The sequence below is a fragment of the Acinonyx jubatus genome, chromosome E4 (assembly GCF_027475565.1).
Source record: "Acinonyx jubatus isolate Ajub_Pintada_27869175 chromosome E4, VMU_Ajub_asm_v1.0, whole genome shotgun sequence".
Lineage (NCBI taxonomy): Eukaryota > Metazoa > Chordata > Mammalia > Carnivora > Felidae > Acinonyx > Acinonyx jubatus.
Window position 1 is genome coordinate 38,228,656 of NC_069395.1, and position 23,898 is coordinate 38,252,553.

General features: G+C 37.3%; 1 protein-coding gene across 14 annotated transcripts in view; it reads left to right on the forward strand.

Annotated features, from left to right (window-relative positions):
- The window catches only part of RPS6KC1 (ribosomal protein S6 kinase C1), a 318,908-nt gene that overhangs the window by 7,769 nt on the left and 287,241 nt on the right, over positions 1–23,898 (forward strand). For 13 of the 14 annotated variants that reach the window (XM_053208752.1, XM_027074461.2, XM_053208747.1 and 10 more), the window contains exons 2-3: positions 4,226–4,261; positions 10,949–11,069. In XM_053208752.1, coding sequence (XP_053064727.1) covers positions 4,226–4,261; positions 10,949–11,069 — 157 coding nt within the window. Of the gene's footprint in view, positions 1–4,225; positions 4,262–6,080; positions 6,102–10,948; positions 11,070–23,898 lie in introns of those variants that run through there. The other variant, XM_053208753.1, reaches the window with a different exon arrangement.

Genomic DNA, 23,898 nt, shown 5'->3' on the forward strand with positions numbered 1-23,898 from the left:
GATGTAGAAAGCAATAATTCCTTTCAACATATTACTTTTGTAAAAACTTGTTAGAAAGTAGAATGCCTAAATTTTTTTCCCATTGACGTCTCTATCTTATATGGGAGTTCTTTCATTCCAGAGAACTAAACAGTGTCGTAAAGTGTCTAATTATGGTTTGTGCAGGTGCTGTCTCTTGGGTCCAGACTACCTGGTTGGCAGGTGATTAACCAACCCAAATATTCTTGCCAACCAGTGACACCTGCAGCTCTGCAGGGAAAAAAGGGAGAGAGGAACTGAGATGCAGGTGACGGGGTGGGAGGGAAGGTTGAGTTTGGTAAGAGGACTGCGTGAGTTGGGCACTTTGAGGTATCTCCTCTTCTTGCCAGGGTGTGTGTGTGTGTGTGTGTGTGTGTGTGTGTGTGTGTATGAAATGCAGTTTAAAGGTGTCAGTATATTTATATGAAAGTATGGATTTTGTGAAACTCAAATGTCTGAAAGTCAGGATTGCGTGCATTACATTGATGAATGTGCCATTTGGTTTACCTAATGGGCACGATGGGAAATGTTCACTATAGTGTAACCTTACATTTTTGTATATCCAATTATTCCCATCCTACATTTGGAGAGTCATATCTTTGAGAAATGGAGAGTGGGCATGTCCCTCTCTCTCTCTCTCTCTTTTTTTTCCATGTTTGATTATTTGTATCTTGACACTAAGTTTTAAAAAGAATGTTACTTTTGTAAACCCTTTGTCTTCTTAGCTCTGCTATTACCAAACTAGTAGCTGAACAGCCATCAGATTTGACTGTAATAAGTTGCTCATAAAAGTAGCTTCTTAAAATTTATATTTGACTCATTCCTACTTGGTTCTAAAGGGACTTATTTTGTGATCATTTTTTTTGTAGGCGATATAATATGTTCGAATAATTTTTGTAGCTTTGTTTTCTAGGAACTATCAATCTCATGAAGAAGACAATTCTTTTGTGTAGGTCTGAGTTAAGAGAGTGATTTCAAATCATAATTTTGATGGTAATTAGATAAATGAGTATTTTAGACTTGACTTTTAAGGAAACTTGGTAATACTTATTCAAAAGTAAGATAAAATAAATTTTATATAAAATAATTTATATAAAATAAATTATTTTTATATTTTATATTGATATAAATACATATTTATATTTTTATAAAATTTATATATTTATATTTTATATTTGTATGAAATAATTTATCATTTATATAAAATAAATTAACACTGTGAAATGGATACAGAGGACCTAATTACTGTATGATCTGTTGATTATTATGGTCCTGAGCTAGGCCAAGCCCTAACCTCAGGTCTTTGTTTTAAAGATAGGCAAGAGGGCTCGTTTTAAGGTTGCTTTTTCTTTGGTTTATTACCCAACTGGTAAAAAAGCAGTTAGTGGCTAGTACTAGAGCCTGTATTCAAACCCCTTTCTTAGCGCCTTCTCTTCTGCCAAAGCACTTCTTCGGCTGCTGTTTTTTGGTTGACTTACATTTCTCTGTAAAAGACAAAATGGATTTACCTAATAGGCATCAGGAATATTACTTGCAAACTTGGAATTTTAATCTTTAGGAGGGCTGATTTGGTTATGTCCTGGAAGGACTACTTTGTTTGGAATCATGGCTCTGAGATCCAGTCCTGCCTGTAACTGATTAATATGTTTAGTATTAGTGATGCTCTTGGGCTTGGTTATCTTGTCCTGCCAGGCAGGGTTGTTGGGATGATTAAATGAAGTAAAGGATTTAATTTCTTAGCACAATAGGAGACAGTTACCTTCACTGTAAGCCCTTATTTGTTTTCCTAAATTCAGAATTTGCTGTTGGCATTAACAGGGGCAGATAGACTACAGATATTACAGCGACATTTCCCAAATGTATTCCAAATTTAGTGGATGTTGCACTAAGTAAATAAAATAACAACAAATAACATGATAAAAATAAAAAGTGGAGTGGATAGATGACCTGGGGAAATACTGTTTTATTTTCCTTTTGGAGATTTACTAGGCATAATAATATATTAAAGGCCTTTAGAAATTCTGCTGTAAAAAACATTTCTTTTTTAAATAAAGGTAAGCTGAAATTGTCATTAAGCTCTTCCTTTAAGAGCACTGATTTTAAAGAATGTTGATATTCCGTACAGCACGGTTTGTGAAGCGCTGCTTTAGGGTCATGATTTTGAAGATGACTTGGGGATAGAATTCTCTGTAGCAAGAGGCTTTTCAAGATATATGTCTAGCATCTTACCCATGATAGGTAACGCTTGCAGTGGAAATTTATGAACTTTAAACAGAAGGAATCACCACTTTAAATTCCATCTTCTGTGGAATTTATTGGCTGAATTTTATGACAAAATACTGAAATTCACCCAGAAAAAAGTTACTAAATGCTAGTTAGCAACCTATATCAGAGAGAATTTACGGTATTTTTTAGAGTTGATACTACTTGTTGAGATAATTGCTAATACAGCATTAAAAGTTATAAAAGTATGGGTCTGAAGGCTCAGTTTGTTCATTTTCCTTTTTAAAAAAAATTTTTTTTTAACATTTATTTATTTTTGAGAGACAGAGAGAGATAGAGCACAAGCAGGGGAGGAGCAGAGAGAGAGGGAGACACAGAATCCAAAGCAGGCTCCAGGCTCTGAGCTGCCAACACATAGCCTGATGCGGGGCTCAAACTCACAGACTGTGAGATCATGACCTGAGCCAAAGTCGGCCGCTCAACCAGCTGAGCCACCCAGGCACCCCTTGTTTTCCTTTTTTTTTTTTAAAGTTGGTTTATTTATTTGGAGACTATGAGCCAGGGAGGGCCAGAGAGAGAGGGAAAGAGAGAATCTGTCAGTGCAGAGCTGGTTGTGGGGCTAGATCTCACAAAGTGTGAGATCATGACCTGAGCTGAAATCAAGAGTCAGATACTTACTGACTGAGCTACCCAGGTGGTAACTGAGCCACCCTGGCTGACTTTAAATAGTATATATATATTTTTTGTTTTGGACCTCAGGAGTAGTGTTGAGTTGATCATCATCTTCAGTTCGTGGTATCGTGACCAGTCATCAAAGACTTTTTTCTTTCTCTCATCCATAGGCAACTGTTTTAATGTGTCTGATGTTTTCTTCTTGTCTTTGCAAGATGCATATTGTAGCATCAATGAATGTACATGAATTTTACATTTGCCTAGATGGTATTATGTATCAAATGTCAGTTTTTCCCACTAAAATGCTATTTGATGATTTAAACACCCAGCCTTCTTTTTTTAAGTTTTGTGAGGAAATCTTTTTTAAATTTATCTATCTATCTATCTATCTATCTATTAATGTTAATTCATTTTTGAGAGACACAGAGAGACAGAGCACAAGCTCTGGTGGGGCAGAGAGAGAGGGAGACACAGAATCTGAAGCAGGCTCCAGGCTCTGAGCTGTCAGCCCAGAGCCCTACACGGGGCTCGAACTCAATGAGCTGTGAGATCATGACCTGAGCCGAAGTCAGACACCTGACTGACTGAGCCACTCAGGTGCCCCAGTGCGGAAATCTTTCTAAATGGTGTTAGACTTTTTGGTTTTTATAATTAGAAAAATATGAAAGAATCCTCCCTCTTTCTCTTTGCTCAGGGAATATTGATAGGATTATTTGTCCCTGAAAACCCTGATAGGATTATAATGTTTTATAAGTTACTTTTGTTTTTTTCTTCATCATTATATGGTCAGTGATTACTTCTCACAGATATTGGTGTGTCTGGCCATTGTGGCTGCTTTTTTTTTAAGTTGAAATTATTTATTGAGCTAATTGCAGATTCACATACAGTTATAACAAGTAATACAGAGCCGTCTCTTGTACGCTTTGTGTGGGTACCCGCTGGTTTTTTTGCTTTTACCTTATATGTAGGCTCAGAAGGGGGATAGACTAGCTTGTTAGAATTATGTCAAGTAAGAGTTCTCTTACGAATGTACGTTCTCTTACGAATGTAATGCATGAACTTTAGTGTGTGGGTTTTTTGTTAGCTGCCTTTTTCTTAATTTTGTAGCGTGTTTCAGATGGTGAAGTTATTATATAGCTGAGTGATATAAGTGATATATATAAGATATATATAGCTAAGTGATAAAATATGGCATTTCTTTTCTTTTAAACAAATTGAATTATTTATACAAATACTGTTGAAAGTAGTTATACAAATTTGAAATCTTAAATTTTGGTAATGATGAGATATTTCTGTGTATGTTTTGTTTTAGGTTGTTTCTCGAAGAAATCCAGAAGATGTCCAGGAGGTAACATGTTTATACATATGAAAATTTTATTTTATATATTTGATACAAATTTAATTAAATGCTTTGTTGAGGAAACTGAATATTGGTATGTCTATATTTATGTTTGTCTGGATCTGTTAAGTACATGTTAAGTTACACGAGGAACAATTTAAGGAATTATAGTGCTGTTTAATGTGATAATATATTTTTTTAAATTTTTGTTTTTAATATTTATTTATTTCTGAGACAGAGAGAGGCAGAGCATGAGTGGGGGAGGGGCAGAGAGAAAGGGAGACACAGAATCTGAAGCAGACTCCAGGCTCTGAGCTGTCAGCACAGAGCCCGACGCGGGGCTCGAACCTGAGATCATGACCTGAGCCAAAGTTGGGTGCTCAACCGACTGACCCACCCAGGCACCCCTGTGATAATATTTTTGATAACTAACATAAGGTTTCAGTATAAGTTAAGAGCTCTTATTTATTTCAAAGTCATGATAACTAATAAAAAATGAAAAGTATTTGAGTAACTAATATTAATTTTAAAGATCATCATAATAAATTATGGGTTCCTGTCTACTTTGACTTTTTTTAAATGTTCATTTATTTTTGAGAGACAGCATGACCTGGGGAGGGGCAGAGAGAAGGGGGGACAGAGGATCCAAAGGGGCTCTGTGCTGATAGCTGCAAACCCGATGCAGGGTTGGAACTCACGGAACAGTGAGATTATGACCTGAGCCGAATTTTGGACACTCAACCGACTGAGCCACCCAGGCACCCTTACTTTCACTTTTATATTGAGTTGGCATGTTGACAGCTTGGAAAACTGCTTTGGGTGTAACTGTTTCTTTTTTAAATTTGTTGTTCTTTTGCCGACTCTTCTCTAAAATGACGCCAGCTTGTGTTTTTGCTTAACGCTATATAATTCTCTATTTGTAATTACTTTGCGCTTGTTATATACCCTTAGGAATCCTAGCTGAGGAGCTTGTTTCTTTTAACATTTTTTTTGATTTACTTTCATTATTTTATTTACCTGCTCATTTACACTATGATTAGAAGCACGTATGTTGGGGAAATTTTTTTTTTCTTACTGAAGTGTTTAACAAAGACATTATAAATTGGCATTCTTGATTCTACAGCAGTTTTTTTTTTTTTCCATTTAAATTTTAATGTGTTTAGGTGGAGTATGTATTTGCTAACAAGTCCCACTGCTCCTTACTTAAGCCTGGCTTGATTCATACATTTAAGTTGATTGTTTGGTACTGGTTGATTTGAGTGTGTGACCATCAGGCTTAGACCATATTTGAACTTTTATACATGATCATTTCTTGCTATATTTGATCCAGTATTTGTTTTTGTCCTATGGTTAAAAAGAGTTTAAAAGATTTCGTACTATTTTCCTTAGGGATTTTAAGATATCTCACTTTTCCCCCTCAGTAGCCAGGAAGGGAATATTGTAATATTGTTATCTTGGAAGAAAAGGATATATCCATTTCTATGTCTATATCCTCCCAAAAAGGAAGTGAAAGTAATTTGCACCATTCTTTAAAGTACTCTCTCTACTTAAGTGTCAATTGGTTAGTGTGACTTTCTTTAAAATTCTTCTAATTATGTTGAATTAATAGTATAGGCTGTTCTGCTTTTGAAATTTTACAACTCTGTTAAAATTAAAAATGGGTTGTATTTCCTTTGAATACATTGTCTGATTGCTATGCTGTAGTTTGTAGCTTGATGTTCCCATTTTCCAGGGAGAATCCTGAACCAACCCATCCATGAACATACTCTCTGCCATTTCCTTAATCCTTTTTTGGGGAAAACTCTTTTATAATAACAACTGCTGGTGAACCATTCATCAGAATACTCTTGTAAGTGTCCTTTAGTTAGATGATTGCATGGTCCTTTGTTAGAAATGATATAAACATTTTTTAAAATGTCTTCTGTCTGGTTGGCTTCTTAAAATATAAAATGACTTAGAAATTATAACAACACTTTAGCTTCTCATGTATTTCATTTAAACATTGGAATTCTCATTTAGGAGAGAAATTCACTACCCAGAATTTGTTTCCATTTTCTTGCCTTTCACTTTCTCTCTCCTGTTAACAGATTCATTTAGTTAACTGTTTTAGAATTTAATCAGGCTTCCCAAGAGCTATCGAGGATTAGAAGATGTACTGTTAGCCCAACCAAATATAGGGCCAGTAATATGCTATCCTTCCAAAACCAGCGACGTTTTGCTGGTTTCCTTTTCTGGTTTTCTTTGATAGATGTATTCGCACATGCTTGGCACATGCTACTGGGTAGCAGTGTCTTCTAACTAAGAATGCTGAAATACCCACATGGAATAAACTTAAAATTATCCAGGATAGATTAAAAAAAATTGTTTTTTATCCCTTAAAAATTCCCTCTAAAGGAGCACCTGGGTGGCTCAGTCGATTGAACCACTGACTCTTGATTTCGGCTCAGGTCATGATCTCATGGTTTGGGAGTTCGAGCTGGAGTTGGGCTCCATGCCGATAGTGTGGCGCCTGCTTGGAGCCTGATTTTTCTGCCCCTTCCCTACTCACGCTCTGTCACCCAAAACAAATAAATAAACTTAAAAAAAATTCCCTCTAATTTTTATTTTATATATTTTGAAAATGTTTATTTATTTTGAGAGAAAGACAAGTGGGGGAGGGACAGAGAGAGAGGGAGAGAGAATCCCAAGCAGGCTCCATGCTAAGCATGGAGCCCCACTCTCGGCTCAGTCTCACAACTGTGAGATCATGACCTGAGCTGAAATCAAGAGTTGGACACTTAACAGCGGAACCACCCAGGCGCCCTCTAAGTTTTTATTTTTTAATAGCAGCATGGGAAAATCTGAGGGGACAACAGCAGTTAATGGGGCCTCTCGTTCAGTAGATTCTCAAAAGCATGAACACCCGCAGAAAAGAAAGAACTAGAGATACATTGTGCTCTCCCTCCCCTACCTTTTAAAAAAAAAGTAACCTATAACTCTGTTTCTCTATAGATAGTAGATTTCACTGGTGAAATTTGGGAAAGGAGAACTGAAATAGAACTTTCTATGTTATCACATCAGAAATCTGTTAAGTCATTTCATAAATAAAATAATTTTTAAAAAACTATTTGAGAACATTTAGAAATGTGTCAAGGGAAAGAAGAGTCTTGAAAAGGGGAGAAAGAAAATCCATAAGGAAATATAGTAGTGACGTTGGTTGCAAGAAAAGATGATTCAGCAATTTTAAATACTCTATCAGAGGACAGACTTAATTGAATGAGTGGCTTTGTTTATGAGATCTACAGGTTTTTGCCCTCATTAAGTGAAATTATCTGAAAAGATAACATTTATTTTCTGTAAAAAGTATTTTAAGGGAATGTTTTAATGAAAGTTAAGCTTTTACTAAAGTGGTAGTCTATATATGATTGTCACTGAAGTAATATTTAATTGAGGAATTTTATGCAAAGTAACTTTCACGAATAAGAAATTTCTGCAGGGTTGGTTCAATAAAGCAATAGCTATTACGCAACTTTTTTTGTAATAGGAAAGAATTATTAGGGAAAGTAATTTTTTGCATGCATCTTTTGGGACTTTGTGTAGTCCAGTTACAAACATCAGTACTTGCTAATGTAATGGAAGTATGCTTTTGTTCACTTCTCCATTTGGAAGATTTCTAGAAATGTCCAAGGTTACAAGGAGTATGAAGAAAAAAAGGCAGTAGATGGTGACACTTTGTGATGCTTTGGTTTCCTTCATTTCTTGAGGGTTTATATTTGCTCTTAGGTATTTTGGTTCTGTAGCTTCAGTGTTGAGAATAAGGAGTATGTGAGTGAATAAATTAGGCATGATGAAGAGTCTCACCTTTGGGGCTCTAATTCTTACTCTGATAGACTATCTGCCAGTTTATAGACCATGTTATTATCATTATTGTGATTAAGTTGTTAACTTTTGCCCCTTAAGTTACTCTGCCTTTATTTAAAAATGGCCCTAACTAGAATAGAAATTTTATCTGCAGATTTAGTTTAATTTAATTGTTTCTAAGAGCTACAGTCTTTCAAATAGCTCTTATATCTCGTTTATAAAGGCTTTGGGGATGGCATTTACCATATGCAAAGCCCATCACCCATTTCTTCCTTAAGCCGTTGGCAACATGGTGCCATTGTAATTTGATGTGTTTTAAAAATATAAAAATAACGTTGTTTTTCCTATGATAGAATTATTTTCCCGTATCGAAACTAGAAACTACAGAGAAGCAAAAAATATGAAAATTGAAGTCACTTGTAAGCTCACTGTCCAGAGACCGTTTCCTTTTTGAGTGTTGTTTTGGCTGTCTTGTTGTTAGCTCCTCTTGCTCTGTCTTTTACTGGGACTCTTGGTTCTTTGCTGTCAGCTTTTGTCCCATTCACTTTTGTTTTAAAATAAAATCTCTTCTTCCATCCCAGTGGACTGTGTCATGGCACAACTAAGCTTTTTTTTTTTTTTTTTTTTTTTAACTTTTTAAAAAAATACTTATTTTTGAGAGAGACAGAGACAGAATGCAAGTGGGTTTGGGACAGAGAGAGAGACACAGAATCTGAAGCAGGCTCCAGGCTCCGAGCTGTCAGCACAGAGCCCAACGCAGGGCTCGAACTTACAAGCTGTGAGATCATGACCTGAGCCAAAGTCGGATGCTTAACTGACTGAGCCACCCAGGTGCCTCACAGCTAAGCTTCTTAAACACTTACTTTGCACTTGGTTTCCTCTTCCTTACTTCTGGCTGGCCTGTCAGTGTTAGGGTTTGCCATTGTTTTGTTGTTAGATTCCTCACGTTACCGATGCTGAGAAACCTTTCCTGAGTGATTGCCACCTCTCTGCTGATGATTCCCAAATTAATACATCTTGCTTAGTTCTCACTCTTGAACTCCAAATCTGTGTCAAATATGTCTAAAATTGAACTTTGTTCTTACCTTAAAAGTTTCTTCTCCCTTTTTCTTCACCTTAGAGAGTAGGACCATGATTTATTCAGTTGCAAAAGCCCAAATTCTACTAATTATATTTGACCTCTCACTCTCCTTTACAAACTTCATCCCCAGTCCCTTCTCTCTCTATTTTTGTTGGTCTAATTGCTACTTCCCTTCAGTATGCTTACCTAAGATAAGACCTTCTGTAGGTGCTCCTTCCGTAACTCCCTTGGGCTTCCTTGTCTGCATCTATCACACTGTCTTGTGACATCATCACTGTGTTGGCTTATCCTGCCCAACTAGGCTGGGAAGTCTTTGAAGGCAGGTGCTGCGTTCTCATTTCTTCATCCTTTGTGCTTACAGAGAGCCTAGCACAGAATAGGCTCTTGAAAATAATTGTTTTGGTGACTATTTTTGTTGTTGAGTAAATAAATGAAAGGAAACATCCAGAGGAGACAGTTTAGATTAATTCATATTATAGTCTGACTAGTCTCCTAGGATTAATAACTATATTAAAAACAAGAAACTCATCGTGGTAGAATTTTAGGCAGTATGATAAAGTTTAGTGAAGAATTTCTTACATGCAGAGAGTAATTTTTTGACAAGAGTCTCTTAAATCACACTTGATTACATGCATGGCCTAAGATTTGCTTATTAGCGTTACACTCTATTGAGTTCGTTAGAAGTTCTTAGGTTTTTAAGAAGCAAAGACCCTAGTATACCAGTAATGAAATTTAAAACTCAGTTTTACCCTATTTTGTGGAGACTGAGGGGCCGAATCAGTGATATCAAAGTTGTGTCAAATCTGTTTTCTTTTTACTAATTTAATCTGAATAAGGTTAAATAGTAATTCAAGTTAATGGAAGTAAACTTTACGTGTTTTATAATCTGGATGACTTATTTTCTGTGTTGAAATATACTAGGTTTAATGGTATTGTTTTCCGGATTCATCTTGCCTTAAGAAATCTTTACTATTACTTTTAACTGGGATTTGTGAAATAAGATTTATGAAATGTAAACGTTCAGGTTAATTACTTGCTACACAACCATTTCTTTTTCCATATTAATTTATCCTTTTAGGCAAATGGTGTGTGGGTATTTGATGTTTAAAAATTGTCTAAATTAATTTTTTTGTGTGTATAAACATGCTGTTTTTGAGACAGAATATGTATTTTGACATCTGGCTTGTTTCAGGCCAATAGTAATTGATTTTTGAAGAGGTTAAGTGACATTTTAGATAGACCTTCTTTGTACCAGGTTGAATATTTTTGCAGTATGAAGAAAACAGTACTTGTTTAAAATGAAATTTAAAAACCAAAGCAGAAAAGTTAGAGAAAGAATTGCTGTTTTGCATGGTGTGTGTGTGTGTGTGTGTGTGTGTGTGTGTGTGTGTGTGTGTATAATTTTATTTTAGAGATAGAGAGTGTGTGCGCGAGCGGGGGAGAGGGGCAGAGGGAGAGAGAGAATCTTAAGTAGGCTCCATGCTTAGTGCAGAGCCCGACACAGGGCTCAATCCCACCACCCTGGGATCATGACCTGAGCTGAAATCAAGAATCGGACACACCCGACTAAGCCACCCAAGTGCCCCAGCTACTTTATAGTTTTAATTAACTATTGTTATTTAATTTCAGACAGTTAACCATGTTGGTTCAAACATATATTTGTTTGCCTTTGCCTGACAGTTTGAGCTCTTTAATGGAAAAAGATTATTTGTTCAGATATCTGAACCTATGTAGTTTCACTGTGAGGTACACATTTAATTTTCCTTTCTCTTTAGATAATCGTATGGAAGAGATACAGTGACTTTAAGAAACTACACAAAGAACTATGGCAAATTCACAAAAACTTATTCCGACATTCAGAATTGTTTCCTCCATTTGCTAAAGGGATAGTGTTTGGTAAGTGACGATTTTGAAATTGTGACTTTAAAAAGTGATGATTGGCTAATCATGTGTATGTGCTGAACCCTGAAATACTGTACTGTGAAATCAAAAGCCCTTTATAAAGATCATTCACATCATGCAGCATGCACTTGAAGTTATTTTTTCACGTTCGTGGTATAGGTTGATTACTCCGAATGCATTTATTCTTCCCTTTTGTGAAACAACACCATACCAACAACTCCAACTCCGGCCCGTCAAGCAGATAAAAAATAAAAACATGTGGGAACACAACAAGAGATGATATTGAATTATAGTTCTGAAATTTGGGGATTTTGAAAAGTTTTTACTTTGTATATTTTTTCTGATACCTTCCTTATAATGTGAATGGTTGCGGTTTGAGGCACCCAGCCAGGCCAGATGCGGACATTTTGGGATGGGCTCTGGGTATACTGATTGAGTAACACCTGTTAGGTTCATGGCTTTGCAAGATGTTAACACAAAACTGAGGCACAGAGAGTCTCAGTCCTCTGTTCCTGCTTGCCTTGCTGCCGGTGGTGTGTGTGTGATAGATACTTCATGGCGCTCATGCTCTAGCAGATTCTGTTGCCAGTTCCTGCCTGCGGCTCCCTGCCTTCTGCTCTTGACATGCTGACACCACAGCAGAGATTTTCCTGCTTATCAGTCCCAGCCTGCAGGTTCTTGTCCATCAACTTTGGCCTTCCTGCCATAGGACAGCTCTAGCTGGGGTAACCCAGCTAATTTTCTCATTCAGTGTGCCGCAGCCACACTATCTCCAGTGAGATGTGAACTCCAACTTGAGAAGGAGATGCTCCTTCCAACTCTTGCCTCTGGTTCTCTCCCTGAACTCTAGGGTATTCCTTAGAGTTCTGTTCTTCTCTTTTAGTAGTTAATCCTGTGCAAATAGTTAATAATTCTTTGTAAGACTTTCTCTGTTCAAATTGCTGTGTGGACTCCATTTTCGGGGTGGACCCTGGCTGCTGCAGAGACCATTATTTGGGTAGTAGATATACTCATTGCAAATCAGTTTTGTGTTCTTTCAGCAGATGGAGTCAGGAAACATGCATTTATGCACATTGCATACATTGTACATACTTGACTCATATGCACATCTGCATACATATGTGTATGAGCGATGTATACATTTATATACACTACATGTACATATTTTACAATTGTCTGTAATAGCTTTTCCCAACAAATTTTTGTATGTTCACTTCTATCCCTGCCCCTCCATCCCCTAAGATTTTGGATTTCTGGTCTTGGTTAGAAATGTCTCCCAATTCCTCCATTTGCTCGTGAGATGATTTTTAGAGCTTAAAAAAATTAAAAAAACTTTTTTTAATGTTTATTTATTTTCGAGAGAGGGAGACACAGAATCTGAAGCAGGCTCCAGGCTCTGAGCTGTCGGCACAGAGCCCGATACAGGGCTCAAACCCACGAACCACAAGATCGTGATGTGAGCTGAAGTTGGACGCTTAACCAACTGAGCCACCCAGGCGCCCCTAAAAAAATTCTTTTTAATATCCATGTGGAATTTATATTTGAATGGGATGTCGGATAATACTTCATTTTTATGTTTCTTTCAGATGGGTAGACATCTAAGGTATTTATTAAATAATATGTATTTTTCCCAATGAAATGGATGCCATCTTCATTACACACTAACTTTTCACATGCATTGCCACTAATTAAAAGTTTTTTCTTTTGTGGCATTTGTTTATTTTTATAGTAATACCTATTTCTGTACCATGTTGATTTTTGTGCAGTGGCTTTGTAGGGTATATTCTGATACCAGCTGTATTTCTCATTGACATTGGGGAAATTGCTGCCTTTCAAGATAGGCCTGGAATTCCTAGGGTTTTTATATTGGTAATTCTAAGAAGCCATGCCAGTTATCTGTTTATTTCCTCTTAGCTTCAAGTTCCTTCTTTCATTTTCTGTTCTACATGAATGGATTGGACTCTTTCAGAACTTTTCCTTTATAGAGTATGCTGTTCACAGTCGAGGATGCTGGAAGGGGCACTGAAGGAGGGTAAAGGGGCTTCCCTTCCATCTTCCAGTGTGCTATGAATTTTGTTTTTCTTTTTGCTCCCCCTGCACTGTTGCCAGAGGCATTTTGCCTCAGCTGTACACCTAAAGCACAGTCTGCCGATAAGCTTACATCCCCAGCCAGTTTGGTGGCCACTTAGTTGAGTACCCCAAGGCACCCCAGGTCTATTGGAGAGTGGGCTTCTGACACTCTGACTTCCTGAAGGTTGTTTCCTGCAGGCACTGTGAACCCCAGACCTTGTTGCTTTGCTGGTGAGCAGGCTCCTGATGCCCCCCTCTCCTGCATGCCTATCTGCCGGCCTTGGCCTGCCTTTACCCCAGAAACTTGTTTCCCACGACCTTTCCAACACAGACATTGTGTACTCCAGGCCTTGTGTTACTTTGCTTGTAAGTGGGCTCCCGGCATTGTGACTCTTGTGTTGCTCGTCTCCTAGTCTTGTCCCATGTGAACTCTGGAGGGGTCTTTCTTGCTTTCCTGGCACTATGGCCCACCTCTGAACCAAGAAATCCAGCTAACTTTAACTTCTCTCCCATTCAGTGACTACAACCACATCTTCTCCAGGAGGATCCCAATCCCAGCTTTGGGGAGGGGTTCCCCTTCCAGGTTGTTCCTTCCTTGGATACTTTCCTTTTCCCTGGGGTATTCTTCAGAGTTTTAATAAGTTAAACTGTTGTCTAATAGTCTTTATATTAAGCTTTCCTTATTCAAATTACTATGTGGATTTGGTCTCTACACTGACCCTACTGATGCTCTCTTTGATTTAGGAAGAAGTCTGAATGATTTGAAATTATCCAGTTTCCATCGGCCTGTAGTTTACATGGAATAGTGATTTTTTCAGGTCGATTGCAGGATCACAGTATTCACTGAGCTTTATTTACACTTGCTTCTGCAGGATATTTTGCATGTTTCACAACTCCTTGAGATCTGGGGACAAGATACAGAGACACATAATGGTATAGTAACATCAGTGGCATTTATGCCATTATTCCAGAATGGAGTGGCCATCAACAGCTTTTTTGCTACCATTCTTTAATGTTAACAAATACTTAATATTAACAATTCATGATAGGGGCGCCTGGGTGGCTCAGTCGGTTAAGCGTCTGACTTCGGGTCAGGTCATGATCTCACGGTTTGTGAGTTTGAGCCCCGTGTCGGGCTCTGTGCTGACAGCTCAGAGCCTGGAGCCTGCTTCGGATTCTGTCTCCCTCTCTGTCTGCTCCTCCCCACTCAGACTCTCTCTCTCTTGCTTGCTCTCTGTCAAAAATGAATAAACATTAAAAAAAACTTCATGATCTATAATGATATCTTGAAATATAACTAATGTAAAGAGGTATCTGAGGTTCATAATTACCAAGGAAAGCATTTGTATTTTCTTAGGTGAAAAGCAATTGAGGGATGTGGTCAGTAGTAATAGGACCGTTAGTTTTGATGACACCATCGTTTTGTTCCCCTAGGAAGCATTAGGGGATCCATAAACTCTTGTTAATCTTTGCTTGCTTTTGGGTCTTTGAGCCCCAACACTCCATGGTGTTCACATTTTTGGTGCCTTCTGTTCATCGTTATTACCCAGTATCTATGGTTTCTTACTTGTTTTCCTGACAGTTTTCAGATTAAAAGTATAGTTGTGTTTTGCCATTGAAACAAAGAGTCTTCTTTGATTAATATCAACCCAACCATAATTATGTGGAAATTTTAAAAGCACACTTAATTCAAGAAACATTTTAAAAATAGGCACTGTGGGTATGATGACTCAGCTTCTGTCTTCAAACTTAGTCTTCTGTAGCTAAGTGAGCATTATGATCTAGAAGTTCTGAAAGAGAGGTTCTTTAGTATGTGGCATCCTTACCATCAAGTTTTTAAGTTTTGTGGTAGTCTACTTTTTTTAAAGATTTTTTAAAATTGAAGTACAATTGACATATAATATGACATGAATTTCAGGTGTACAACATAGTGATTAAACATTTACATACATTATGAACTCCATGCAATGATAGTATCATCTGTCATCATGCAAAATTATTATGATATTATTGACTGTATTCCCTGTGTTATACTTTATATCCCTGTGACTTATTTATTTTATAACTGGAAGTTTATACCTCTTAATCCCCTTCACCAAATATATTTTGCCTCTCTCTAAACTCCTTCCCCTCTGGCAACCACAGTTTTGTTCTCTGTATTTATGAATCTGTTTCTGTTTTGTTTGCTGCTCATTTGTTTTTTAGATTCCATATGTAAGTGAAATTGTACTGTAAATGTCTTTCTCTGACTTATTTCACTTAGCATAATACCCTCTAGGTTCATCTGTATTGTCATAACTGGCAAGATTTCGTTCTTTTTTATGGCTGAGCAATATACCATTGTGTGTGTGTGTGTGTTTATGTATACCACATCTTTTTTTTTTTATAGTTTATTTATTTATTTTGAGAAACAGAGCACAGGAGGGGCAGAGAGAGAGAGAGAAAGAGAGAGAGAGAGAATCCACACTGCCAGTGCAGAGCCAGAAGTGAGGCTTGAGCTTACGAACCACAAGATCCTGACCTGAGCTGAAATCAAGAGTTGGACACTTAACTGATGGAGCCACCCAGGCGCCCCAATACCGCATCTTCTTTATAATTTCCTTTGTTGACAGACACTTAGATTGCTGCCAGATCTTGGCTGTTATAAGTAATATTGAAATAAACATGGGGTGCATATTTCGTTTTGAATTAGTGGTTTCATTTTCTTTAGATAAATACCTAGAATTGGAATTGCTAGATCTTAATGGTGGTTCTATTTTTAATGTTTTAAAGAACCTCCACACTGTTTTCCACAGTGGCCGCACCAGTTTACATTTCCACCAAAAGTTGTAAGAGGATTCCCTTTTCTCCACATCTTTGCTAATACCTGTTGTTTCTTGTCTTTTTTTTTTTTTATTTAAAAAAAAATTTTTTTTAACGTTTATTTATTTTTAAGACAGAGAGAGACAGAGCATGAACAGGGGAGGGGCAGAGAGAGAGGGAGACACAGAATCCGAAACAGGCTCCAAGCTCTGAGCTGTCAGCCCAGAGCCCAATGCGGGGCTCGAACTCACGAACCGTGAGATCGTGACCTGAGCCGAAGTTGGACGCTCAACTGACTGAGCCACCCAGGCGCCCCATGTTTCTTGTCTTTTTGATCACAGCCCTGACAAGTGTGAAGTAGATATCTCATTGTGGTTTTGATGTGCATTACCCTGATGATGAGTGATAAGCATCTTTTCATGTGTCTGTTGGCTATCTGTGTGTCTTCCTTGGAATATGTCTACTTAGATCCTCTACCCATTTTTTTAACTGTATCATTTATTTTTTTTGGTGTTGAATTGTATGAATTCTTTATCTATTTGGGATATTAACCCCAGTGACACCCTACTTTAATTATGACGATGCAAATAATTAAAAAAAATTCCCCAATCTGAGGAGTTTTAAGAATCATGCTTCTGAACTCACACCAAAAGGTGTTCTTGGTATATTCTAAAAAATAAGAAACCTCCCTCATACTTAGCTGTCTTTTCCTCCCTCTTTCTCTCTGTTTCCTAGACACAACTGTGTGATTAGAGGCTGCTTTATTCTCACTTATGTCAGGACCAAGCCTGACACATAATTGCCTAAAAAATAAGTTGAACAAAAAGAATGAGTTAGGATTTAAGAGACGAAGTAGTTATATGCAGTGAGATCATTGAAAGTCAATCTCAAGGCAAAAATTAAAAAGTTAGGTTATACTTAGTATGGGGATATAAATGCACAACAGGAAGAGTATAAATTTGCACAGTTTTTGGAAGTCAGTTTAAAATACATCTTTTTCGGGGCACCTGGGTGGCTCAGTCGGTTAAGCGTCCGACTTCGGCTCAGGTCATGGTCTCAGAGCTTGTGAGTTCGAGCCCCGCGTCGGGCTCTGTGCTGACAGCTCAGAGCCTGTAGCCTGTTTCAGATTCTGTGTCTCCCACTCTCTCTCTGACCCTCCCCCGTTCATGCTCTGTCTCTCTCTGTCTTCAAAGTAAATAAATGTTAAAAAAAAAAATTTTACAAAAAAAAAATATATATATCTTTTTCTAACAAGGCTGTTTTTAGTAAATTTTACTACATATCTGTTCTCACCTCTGCATAAGAGATATTTATTAATGAAAAAAGATATTTATCAATGATTGTTAGATGTTTTAGTCTCAAAAGTCTCCTTAGCAATCTTAAAAATTATTGAACATCTCAAAATACTGTTTATGTAGTTGGACCTGTTAATATTTACTAGAAATTTAAAAATATTATTGTATAAAATGAAAAATAGAGTATGTTACATGTTAATATTTTTTTTAATTTAAATTAAAAAAATTTTTAACTTCTATACCCAACGTGGGGCTCAAACTCATGACCCTGAAATCAGGAGTTGCTGCTCTACCAAGTGAGCCAGCCGGGCCTCCTCTGCATATTAGTATTTTTATGAAAAATAGCTTTTCCAAAGGAAAAAAATTGTAAGAATGGCATTAACTTACATTTGTGAGTTAGTGCTTGGATCAAGAAAAGACAGCTAGATTTTCATATTTGCTTCTGGATCCATTTGGTGGTGACACATTGCTTTAATTGAAGTATCTGGAGAAAATTCAGGGTCATGCAGATGATGTAGTTGAAAAAGGGAGGAGTATTTTAATAGCTTTTCAGATAATTGAAGATGCACCCAAACTTAGTAAGTTGTAATTTCTTAAAAGTTTAGTTGCGTTATGGAATCTGAAATCCTATCAACAAACCTTTGGTACTTTGTTATATTAGAATTCATTATTTTGGGCTTTGTTGTGTTAAAATTCATTAATCTGTCTTAAATTTGAATGCATCTATTACCTGTGCATGAGCTTGTAATATCATGCGTTGGTCACGTGAAAAATATCGGTTCCCTTAGTTATGCAGATGTTGCGTATGTTGACCCATTTAATTGTATAATATCCCCGAATGGTTAATAGTACCACAGATCTTTAAAGGAAATATTTTAAGTATTAGAAAGCTGTCAAGCTTGCAGCGACTTAATGCATTGAATTCCATCACTGACAACAATGCTATTGGTAGTTTTCCTTGAGGATTGGGCCCACTTTATTTATGTGGGTTTTTTTCTAATTTTTATTTTTTCTTAATGTTTATTTATTTTTGAGAGAGACAGAGACAGAATGTGAGTGGGTTAGGGGCAGAGAGAGAGGGAGACGCAGAATCCGAAGCAGGCTCCAGGGACTGAGCTGTCAGCATAGAGCCCGACACGGGGCTCGAACTCACGGACCACGAGATCGTGACCTGAGCCGAAGCCAGACGCTCATCTGACTGAGCCACCCAGGCACCCTGTTTATGTGGGTTTTGTCTTGTTTTGTTTTGTTTTGAGGAAGTTTCTGCCAGATATCCAAATCTCAATGGTTGTAGTTTTTTTTTTTTTCTAGAAATGATCTCAAGAGTTGAAATTTAGTAAAGTTAATAATTTTTATTGCTTCATCAAGGTCATTCTTAAGTGAAACTGGCATTTAAAAATTTTTTTAGTCTGAGTGAGTAGCAGTCAGGAGTATGGTGATTACTAGTAAGTACAGTTTGGTGCCATTGTCTTGATTCATGCTCCGAGGTTTGCAGTTTTACTGCCACTGCTTTTAGTTGATCTGTGCAGATGTCGATGTGGTGAAAAATGCAACTGTCGTCTTAATAGTATTATGAAAATGGTTCTGACATTGTCGATCCCTTGCAAGGCCTTTAGGGAACCCCAGCAGTCTGCAGATCACATTTTGAGAATGTACACACACACAATTGTGTGCACACATAGGTACATGCATATGGGTGTTCTTTGCAGCATTTTCATAGAAGAAAACTGCACATAAGCTGAATTTTCTCATTATGTGATTGTACAGATATGCCATAATGTTTAGCCAATTAATGGACTTATTTAGCTATTTGAAATATACTGGTGTGGAAAGATGTCCAAGCTATATTTTTTTAGACACAGACAACAAATGTTGCACAGCAGTACATTTGGCGAGATCCCATCTGTGTTTGAATAGACATACATAATTGTGTGAAGACATAATCTGCACACATTTGTGTAATGTATGGACCCCCTCAGGGTGTGGGAGGAAGGAAATTTTATTTTATACCTTCTGTACTGTGGAATTTAACTGCATCCGTATATCTTTAATATTGGGAGGTACACAGCCCAGCTTCTTAAACAAACGCTTGTCACTGAGTGAAAGGGAGTGGTTTCTAAACGGGTCGAGATTTGTGGCTGCTGTCGCTGTTGCTAATGGATTATCTTCAACTTTTCTCCACATCCTTACATATTGTAGAATGAAAGTTTCTTATTAATCTTAATAAGTAAGCAATTTATCTCTCTTAGTAAATGGTACAGTCCATTTGTAATACTTGATAACTGCAGTGAACCCTGCAGGCAGCAGCTGTGGTTGGGGTGGGGGTGGATTGTTGGTTAATCGTCTATATTTTTAACTCCTCTCACATTTTTAGTACGTAAACTTCAGTAGCAAAAGAGAATCGTATCGCAATTTACACAACCATCAAAAATGTAGTGACTATTCTCGTGGTATAGTGAAAAAAAGAACATGCCTTTTGGAATCAGATGGCTTTAGGCCCAGATCTTCTAACCATTATTGACTAGCAGTGTGGTTGTATACAAATTAACATCTGAATCTATTTTCTTATTGTTAAGATCGGGATGATACCTTTGTGTTCTGTGGATTATCTGCCATGTGTCTAGCTCAGTGCTCGACACATACCTGCTATTGTTAGCTATCCTCTGTTGCTCAGTTTACCTCTAATGTACCTCTGGTGCTCAGTTTACCTCTAATGCTCTCTTGTGTCTCTGACTTTAGTGTTGTACTGCTCTGCTGTGAGCTTTCTTGTTAGCCTCTCAGACCATAAGATGTCTCCTTACTTAGGAAGTTTTCCATTTCCTTTAGGCTTAGTTGTTTTCCCCTTCCAGTTGTACATCTCACCGGTAGGTATATCACTGGACTTATTTTTTTCAATTGTTTTTAATTTGCAGAATTTTTAAGATTACAGAAAAACCTGCAGAAGAATAGTGTGGTAAATACTTTTATACCTTCGGCCCTAGTCCATTGATTGTTAACAATTTGCCACATTTTTTATAACTCTCTGTGTATCTCTTGTTTTCTTTCTGAACCATTCAAGTTGCAGATATTGTAACATTTCACCCCTGCGTTTCATGTATCTATCCCCTATAACCATAATCCCATATCACACTCAAGAAATTTAACACTGATACAATGATATTATCACATATGCAGTCCATATTCATATTTCCTCAGTTCTAAAAATGTCCTTTTTAGGTTTGTTTTTGGATCTAGGATCATGCCTCTAGGATAATCTAGAGTATTCCTGTACATTTTTTGTCTTTCATGACAATGACATTTTTAAAGTGTGTAAGACATTTGTAGGTTTCAAAGTCTCCACCTGTCTGATTGCTTTCTCAGGACTAGATCATTGTTTTGTTTGTTTTGTTAGATCTGTTATCGCACTTTGATTTCCTATGAGAAAGAGAAAAGCAGTTCCTGACAGCTAAGAGAGAATTGGCCTGGTGCTACCTATTCATTTGACCTTGGTGTTTCCTAGAGTTGGTCTGGCATTCACATCTAGGCTGTGGTGTTCTCCTGTTGAACATAAGCAGTTTCACAGAAACATTAGGGCCACTCTGTGTCCTTGGATCAAGACAAAAGCAAGACCATAGACAAGATCATGTCTGAACACAGACAAAAACATCACCATTGGTAAAGTCACAAAAATGATCAAGCATATCTTCATCCTTGCCACCGTAAGTGACTATTGCTTCTTTATAAATTATAGCCTTAGCTTCTCTTCATTCTTCTTGCCTCATAGTAAGATTTATTAAAATTAGGATTATAGAATTAGATAGAATTCATAGAACCATAGAGTTATCTCTACTTTCCAGCAGAATCAACACCAAAGCCCCTACTTCTTTAAACCTTTCCCAAAAGTACCTAACACAAGCCCGTATCCTGTAAATCCATTCTAACACCCTCTTCATGAAATCCTCCAGGGTTCCCAATGGCATTCATTTTCCCTCGTTACAAGGAGTAATTAATCCATCTCATTCATTTACAGGTATATTCTTGGTGCTGTTGACTAGAGAGAATTCACACCCAAGAACCTTGGCCTCTCGGGGTGCCTGGGTAGCTCAGTCGGTTGAGTGTTGGACTCTGATTTTGGCTCCGGTCATAATTCCAGGGTCATGGGATGGAGCCCCGTGTTGGGCTCTGCACTGAGCATAGAGCCTGCTTGAGATATTCTCTCTCTCCCTCCCTCTCTCTCTCTCTCCCCCTCTCTCCCCCTCTCCCCGTCCCCTCTCCCCATCCCCTCTCCCCTCCCCACTTCCCTTCCTCTCCCCTCTCCCCAACTAGCATATGTGCTCTTCCTTTCAAAAAAATAATTAAAAATAATATTAAAAAAAAAAAAGAATCTTGACCTCTCTTTGTTTTTACCCTGAATGAATTTTTGATTCAGTTAAGAATCAGCATCAAGCTTTTCTAGCTAGTTTCTTACTGGTCAAGGACAGCTTTTCGTTCCATATAACCAGTTTTTGATTGTTGACATTTGCATTTTTAAAAAGTTGCAAGCTCTGATATCCGGATGTTGTTCTACATAGAAAAAAAAAGAATATTCCAAAGATAGCTTATAAATCTAAGAGAGACACCCTTATTTCCAGTGGTTTACCAGCTTAAATAGAATGTTTGAATCTAATTTTTCCTCCCACAGCTTTTAATAAAGAAAGCATTGTTGGGTAATTGGGAGTGGGGGACTGGCTTATATATAATGTATACGTACTCACACACGAATAATATAGTATCTAATATTGCACAGGGGCGCCTGGGTGGCTCAGTCGGTTAAGCATCCGACTTTGGCTCAGGTCATGATCTCGCGGTCCGTGAGTTCGAGCCCCGCGTCAGGCTCTGTGCTGACAGCTCAGAGCCTGGAGCCTGTTTCAGATTCTGTGTCTCCCTCTCTCTCTGACCCTCCCTTATTCATGCTGTCTCTCAAAAATAAACGTTAAAAAAAAAATAAAAAAAAATATAATATTGCACAGGAAACCTTCTTATGAAAAGTATGTTTTGCATTTTCTATTGCAAATTACTTATAATTTTTCTGCTCTGTTCACAGGATAATAAACATTGACCCTGTGAATGGAAATAAAAAGTGGTGATAAAGAAGTACCTGTTTATGATTTCTCATTGTTGCTGCTTTCAAGTGCAGTTTAGATGATACTAAAGGACCAACAACTAGAGAATAGCCACTAGGGTGTTGGCTACCATTAGGATGCCTGTTGGATCTTGCTACTTTTTTAAAAAAATTAAAAAAAAAAATTTTTTTTTTTTTTTACGTTTATTTATTTTTGAGACAGAGAGAGACAGAGCATGAACGGGGAGGGTCAGAGAGAGGGAGACACAGAATCCGAAACAGGCTCCAGGCTCTGAGCCATCAGCACAGAGCCTGACGCGGGGCTTGAACTCAAACCGCGAGATCATGACCTGAGCCAAAGTCGGACGCGTAACTGACTGAGCCACCCAGGCGCCCCAAAAATTTAAAAATTAGGTGCCTTTGTTAAATACATTAAGGCCAGTAGTTATTCGATTAAAATTCATCTGCTTCTTTTTTGTTTATGTTACGAATAGTATTTTTTGTTACTGTTATTCTGAAATATCTTAAGAATAAAGAAGTGAGCATGTTCTTTCATCGTATTTGTTCTGATGGTAGGATTCAGTGTAATTGAACCTTTTTTTTTTTTTTAAATTTTTTTTTTCAACGTTTTTTATTTATTTTTGGGACAGAGAGAGAGCATGAACGGGGGAGGGGCAGAGAGAGAGGGAGACACAGAATCGGAAACAGGCTCCAGGCCCTGAGCCATCAGCCCAGAGCCTGATGCAGGGCTCGAACTCACGGACCGTGAAATCGTGACCTGGCTGAAGTCGGACGCTTAACCGACTGCGCCACCCAGGCGCCCCTAAGTGTAATTGAACCTTTTAATACATAAGCCTGTATTTTTGGTTGTGTTCCATTCTGAAAAATATTTTAATTCATTTCTGCTTGTCCGAGTTTAGTGGAATGGAAATGCATAGATCAATAGAAGTACAACAAAGATGTGCTTTAATCTTTTTGGAAGTTGATACACTCATTGCTTGTATTTTAGTCTAGCTTAATAGGGAGGTTGGATGAATCATTGATTACACTTAGGATTGAAGCTCCCAAATTCATATGTATTTGTTTTAGCTACTAAATAATTTTTTTAGGATGTCATTAAAAAGTAGCGAGTTTTCTATTAAAATTTCTCAACAAGTACATAGTGCATTTAAAGATAATATCAGGTAGTCTTGTGGGTTAAAATATAGTATGATTTTTTTGTACATTTCCTGGATTTTTCTATAGATGTTCACAAAATTATTAATACTCATAGGCACTGGAATTAACTTTTTTGTGTAAAGCTTAAACATATTGGACTTTAATCATAAGTACCATTGTATTCTTAGTTTCTTATTTAGACAAGAAGGAATAATGGATATTTAACTGTTATTTTAACCTGTTTGGCCAGTAGATTTTTCCCAAGACTGAATAACCTAGATTTTTTCAGGCCAGAAAATTTGCTTTACGGGTAGGGGTTCTTGGAAGTTTGTTTCCAGATAATATTATTGTTAGATAAGCTAGCACATCATTTTAGATTTTTTTTGGGAGAATTGAGTTTAATTGAATTGTTGCATAT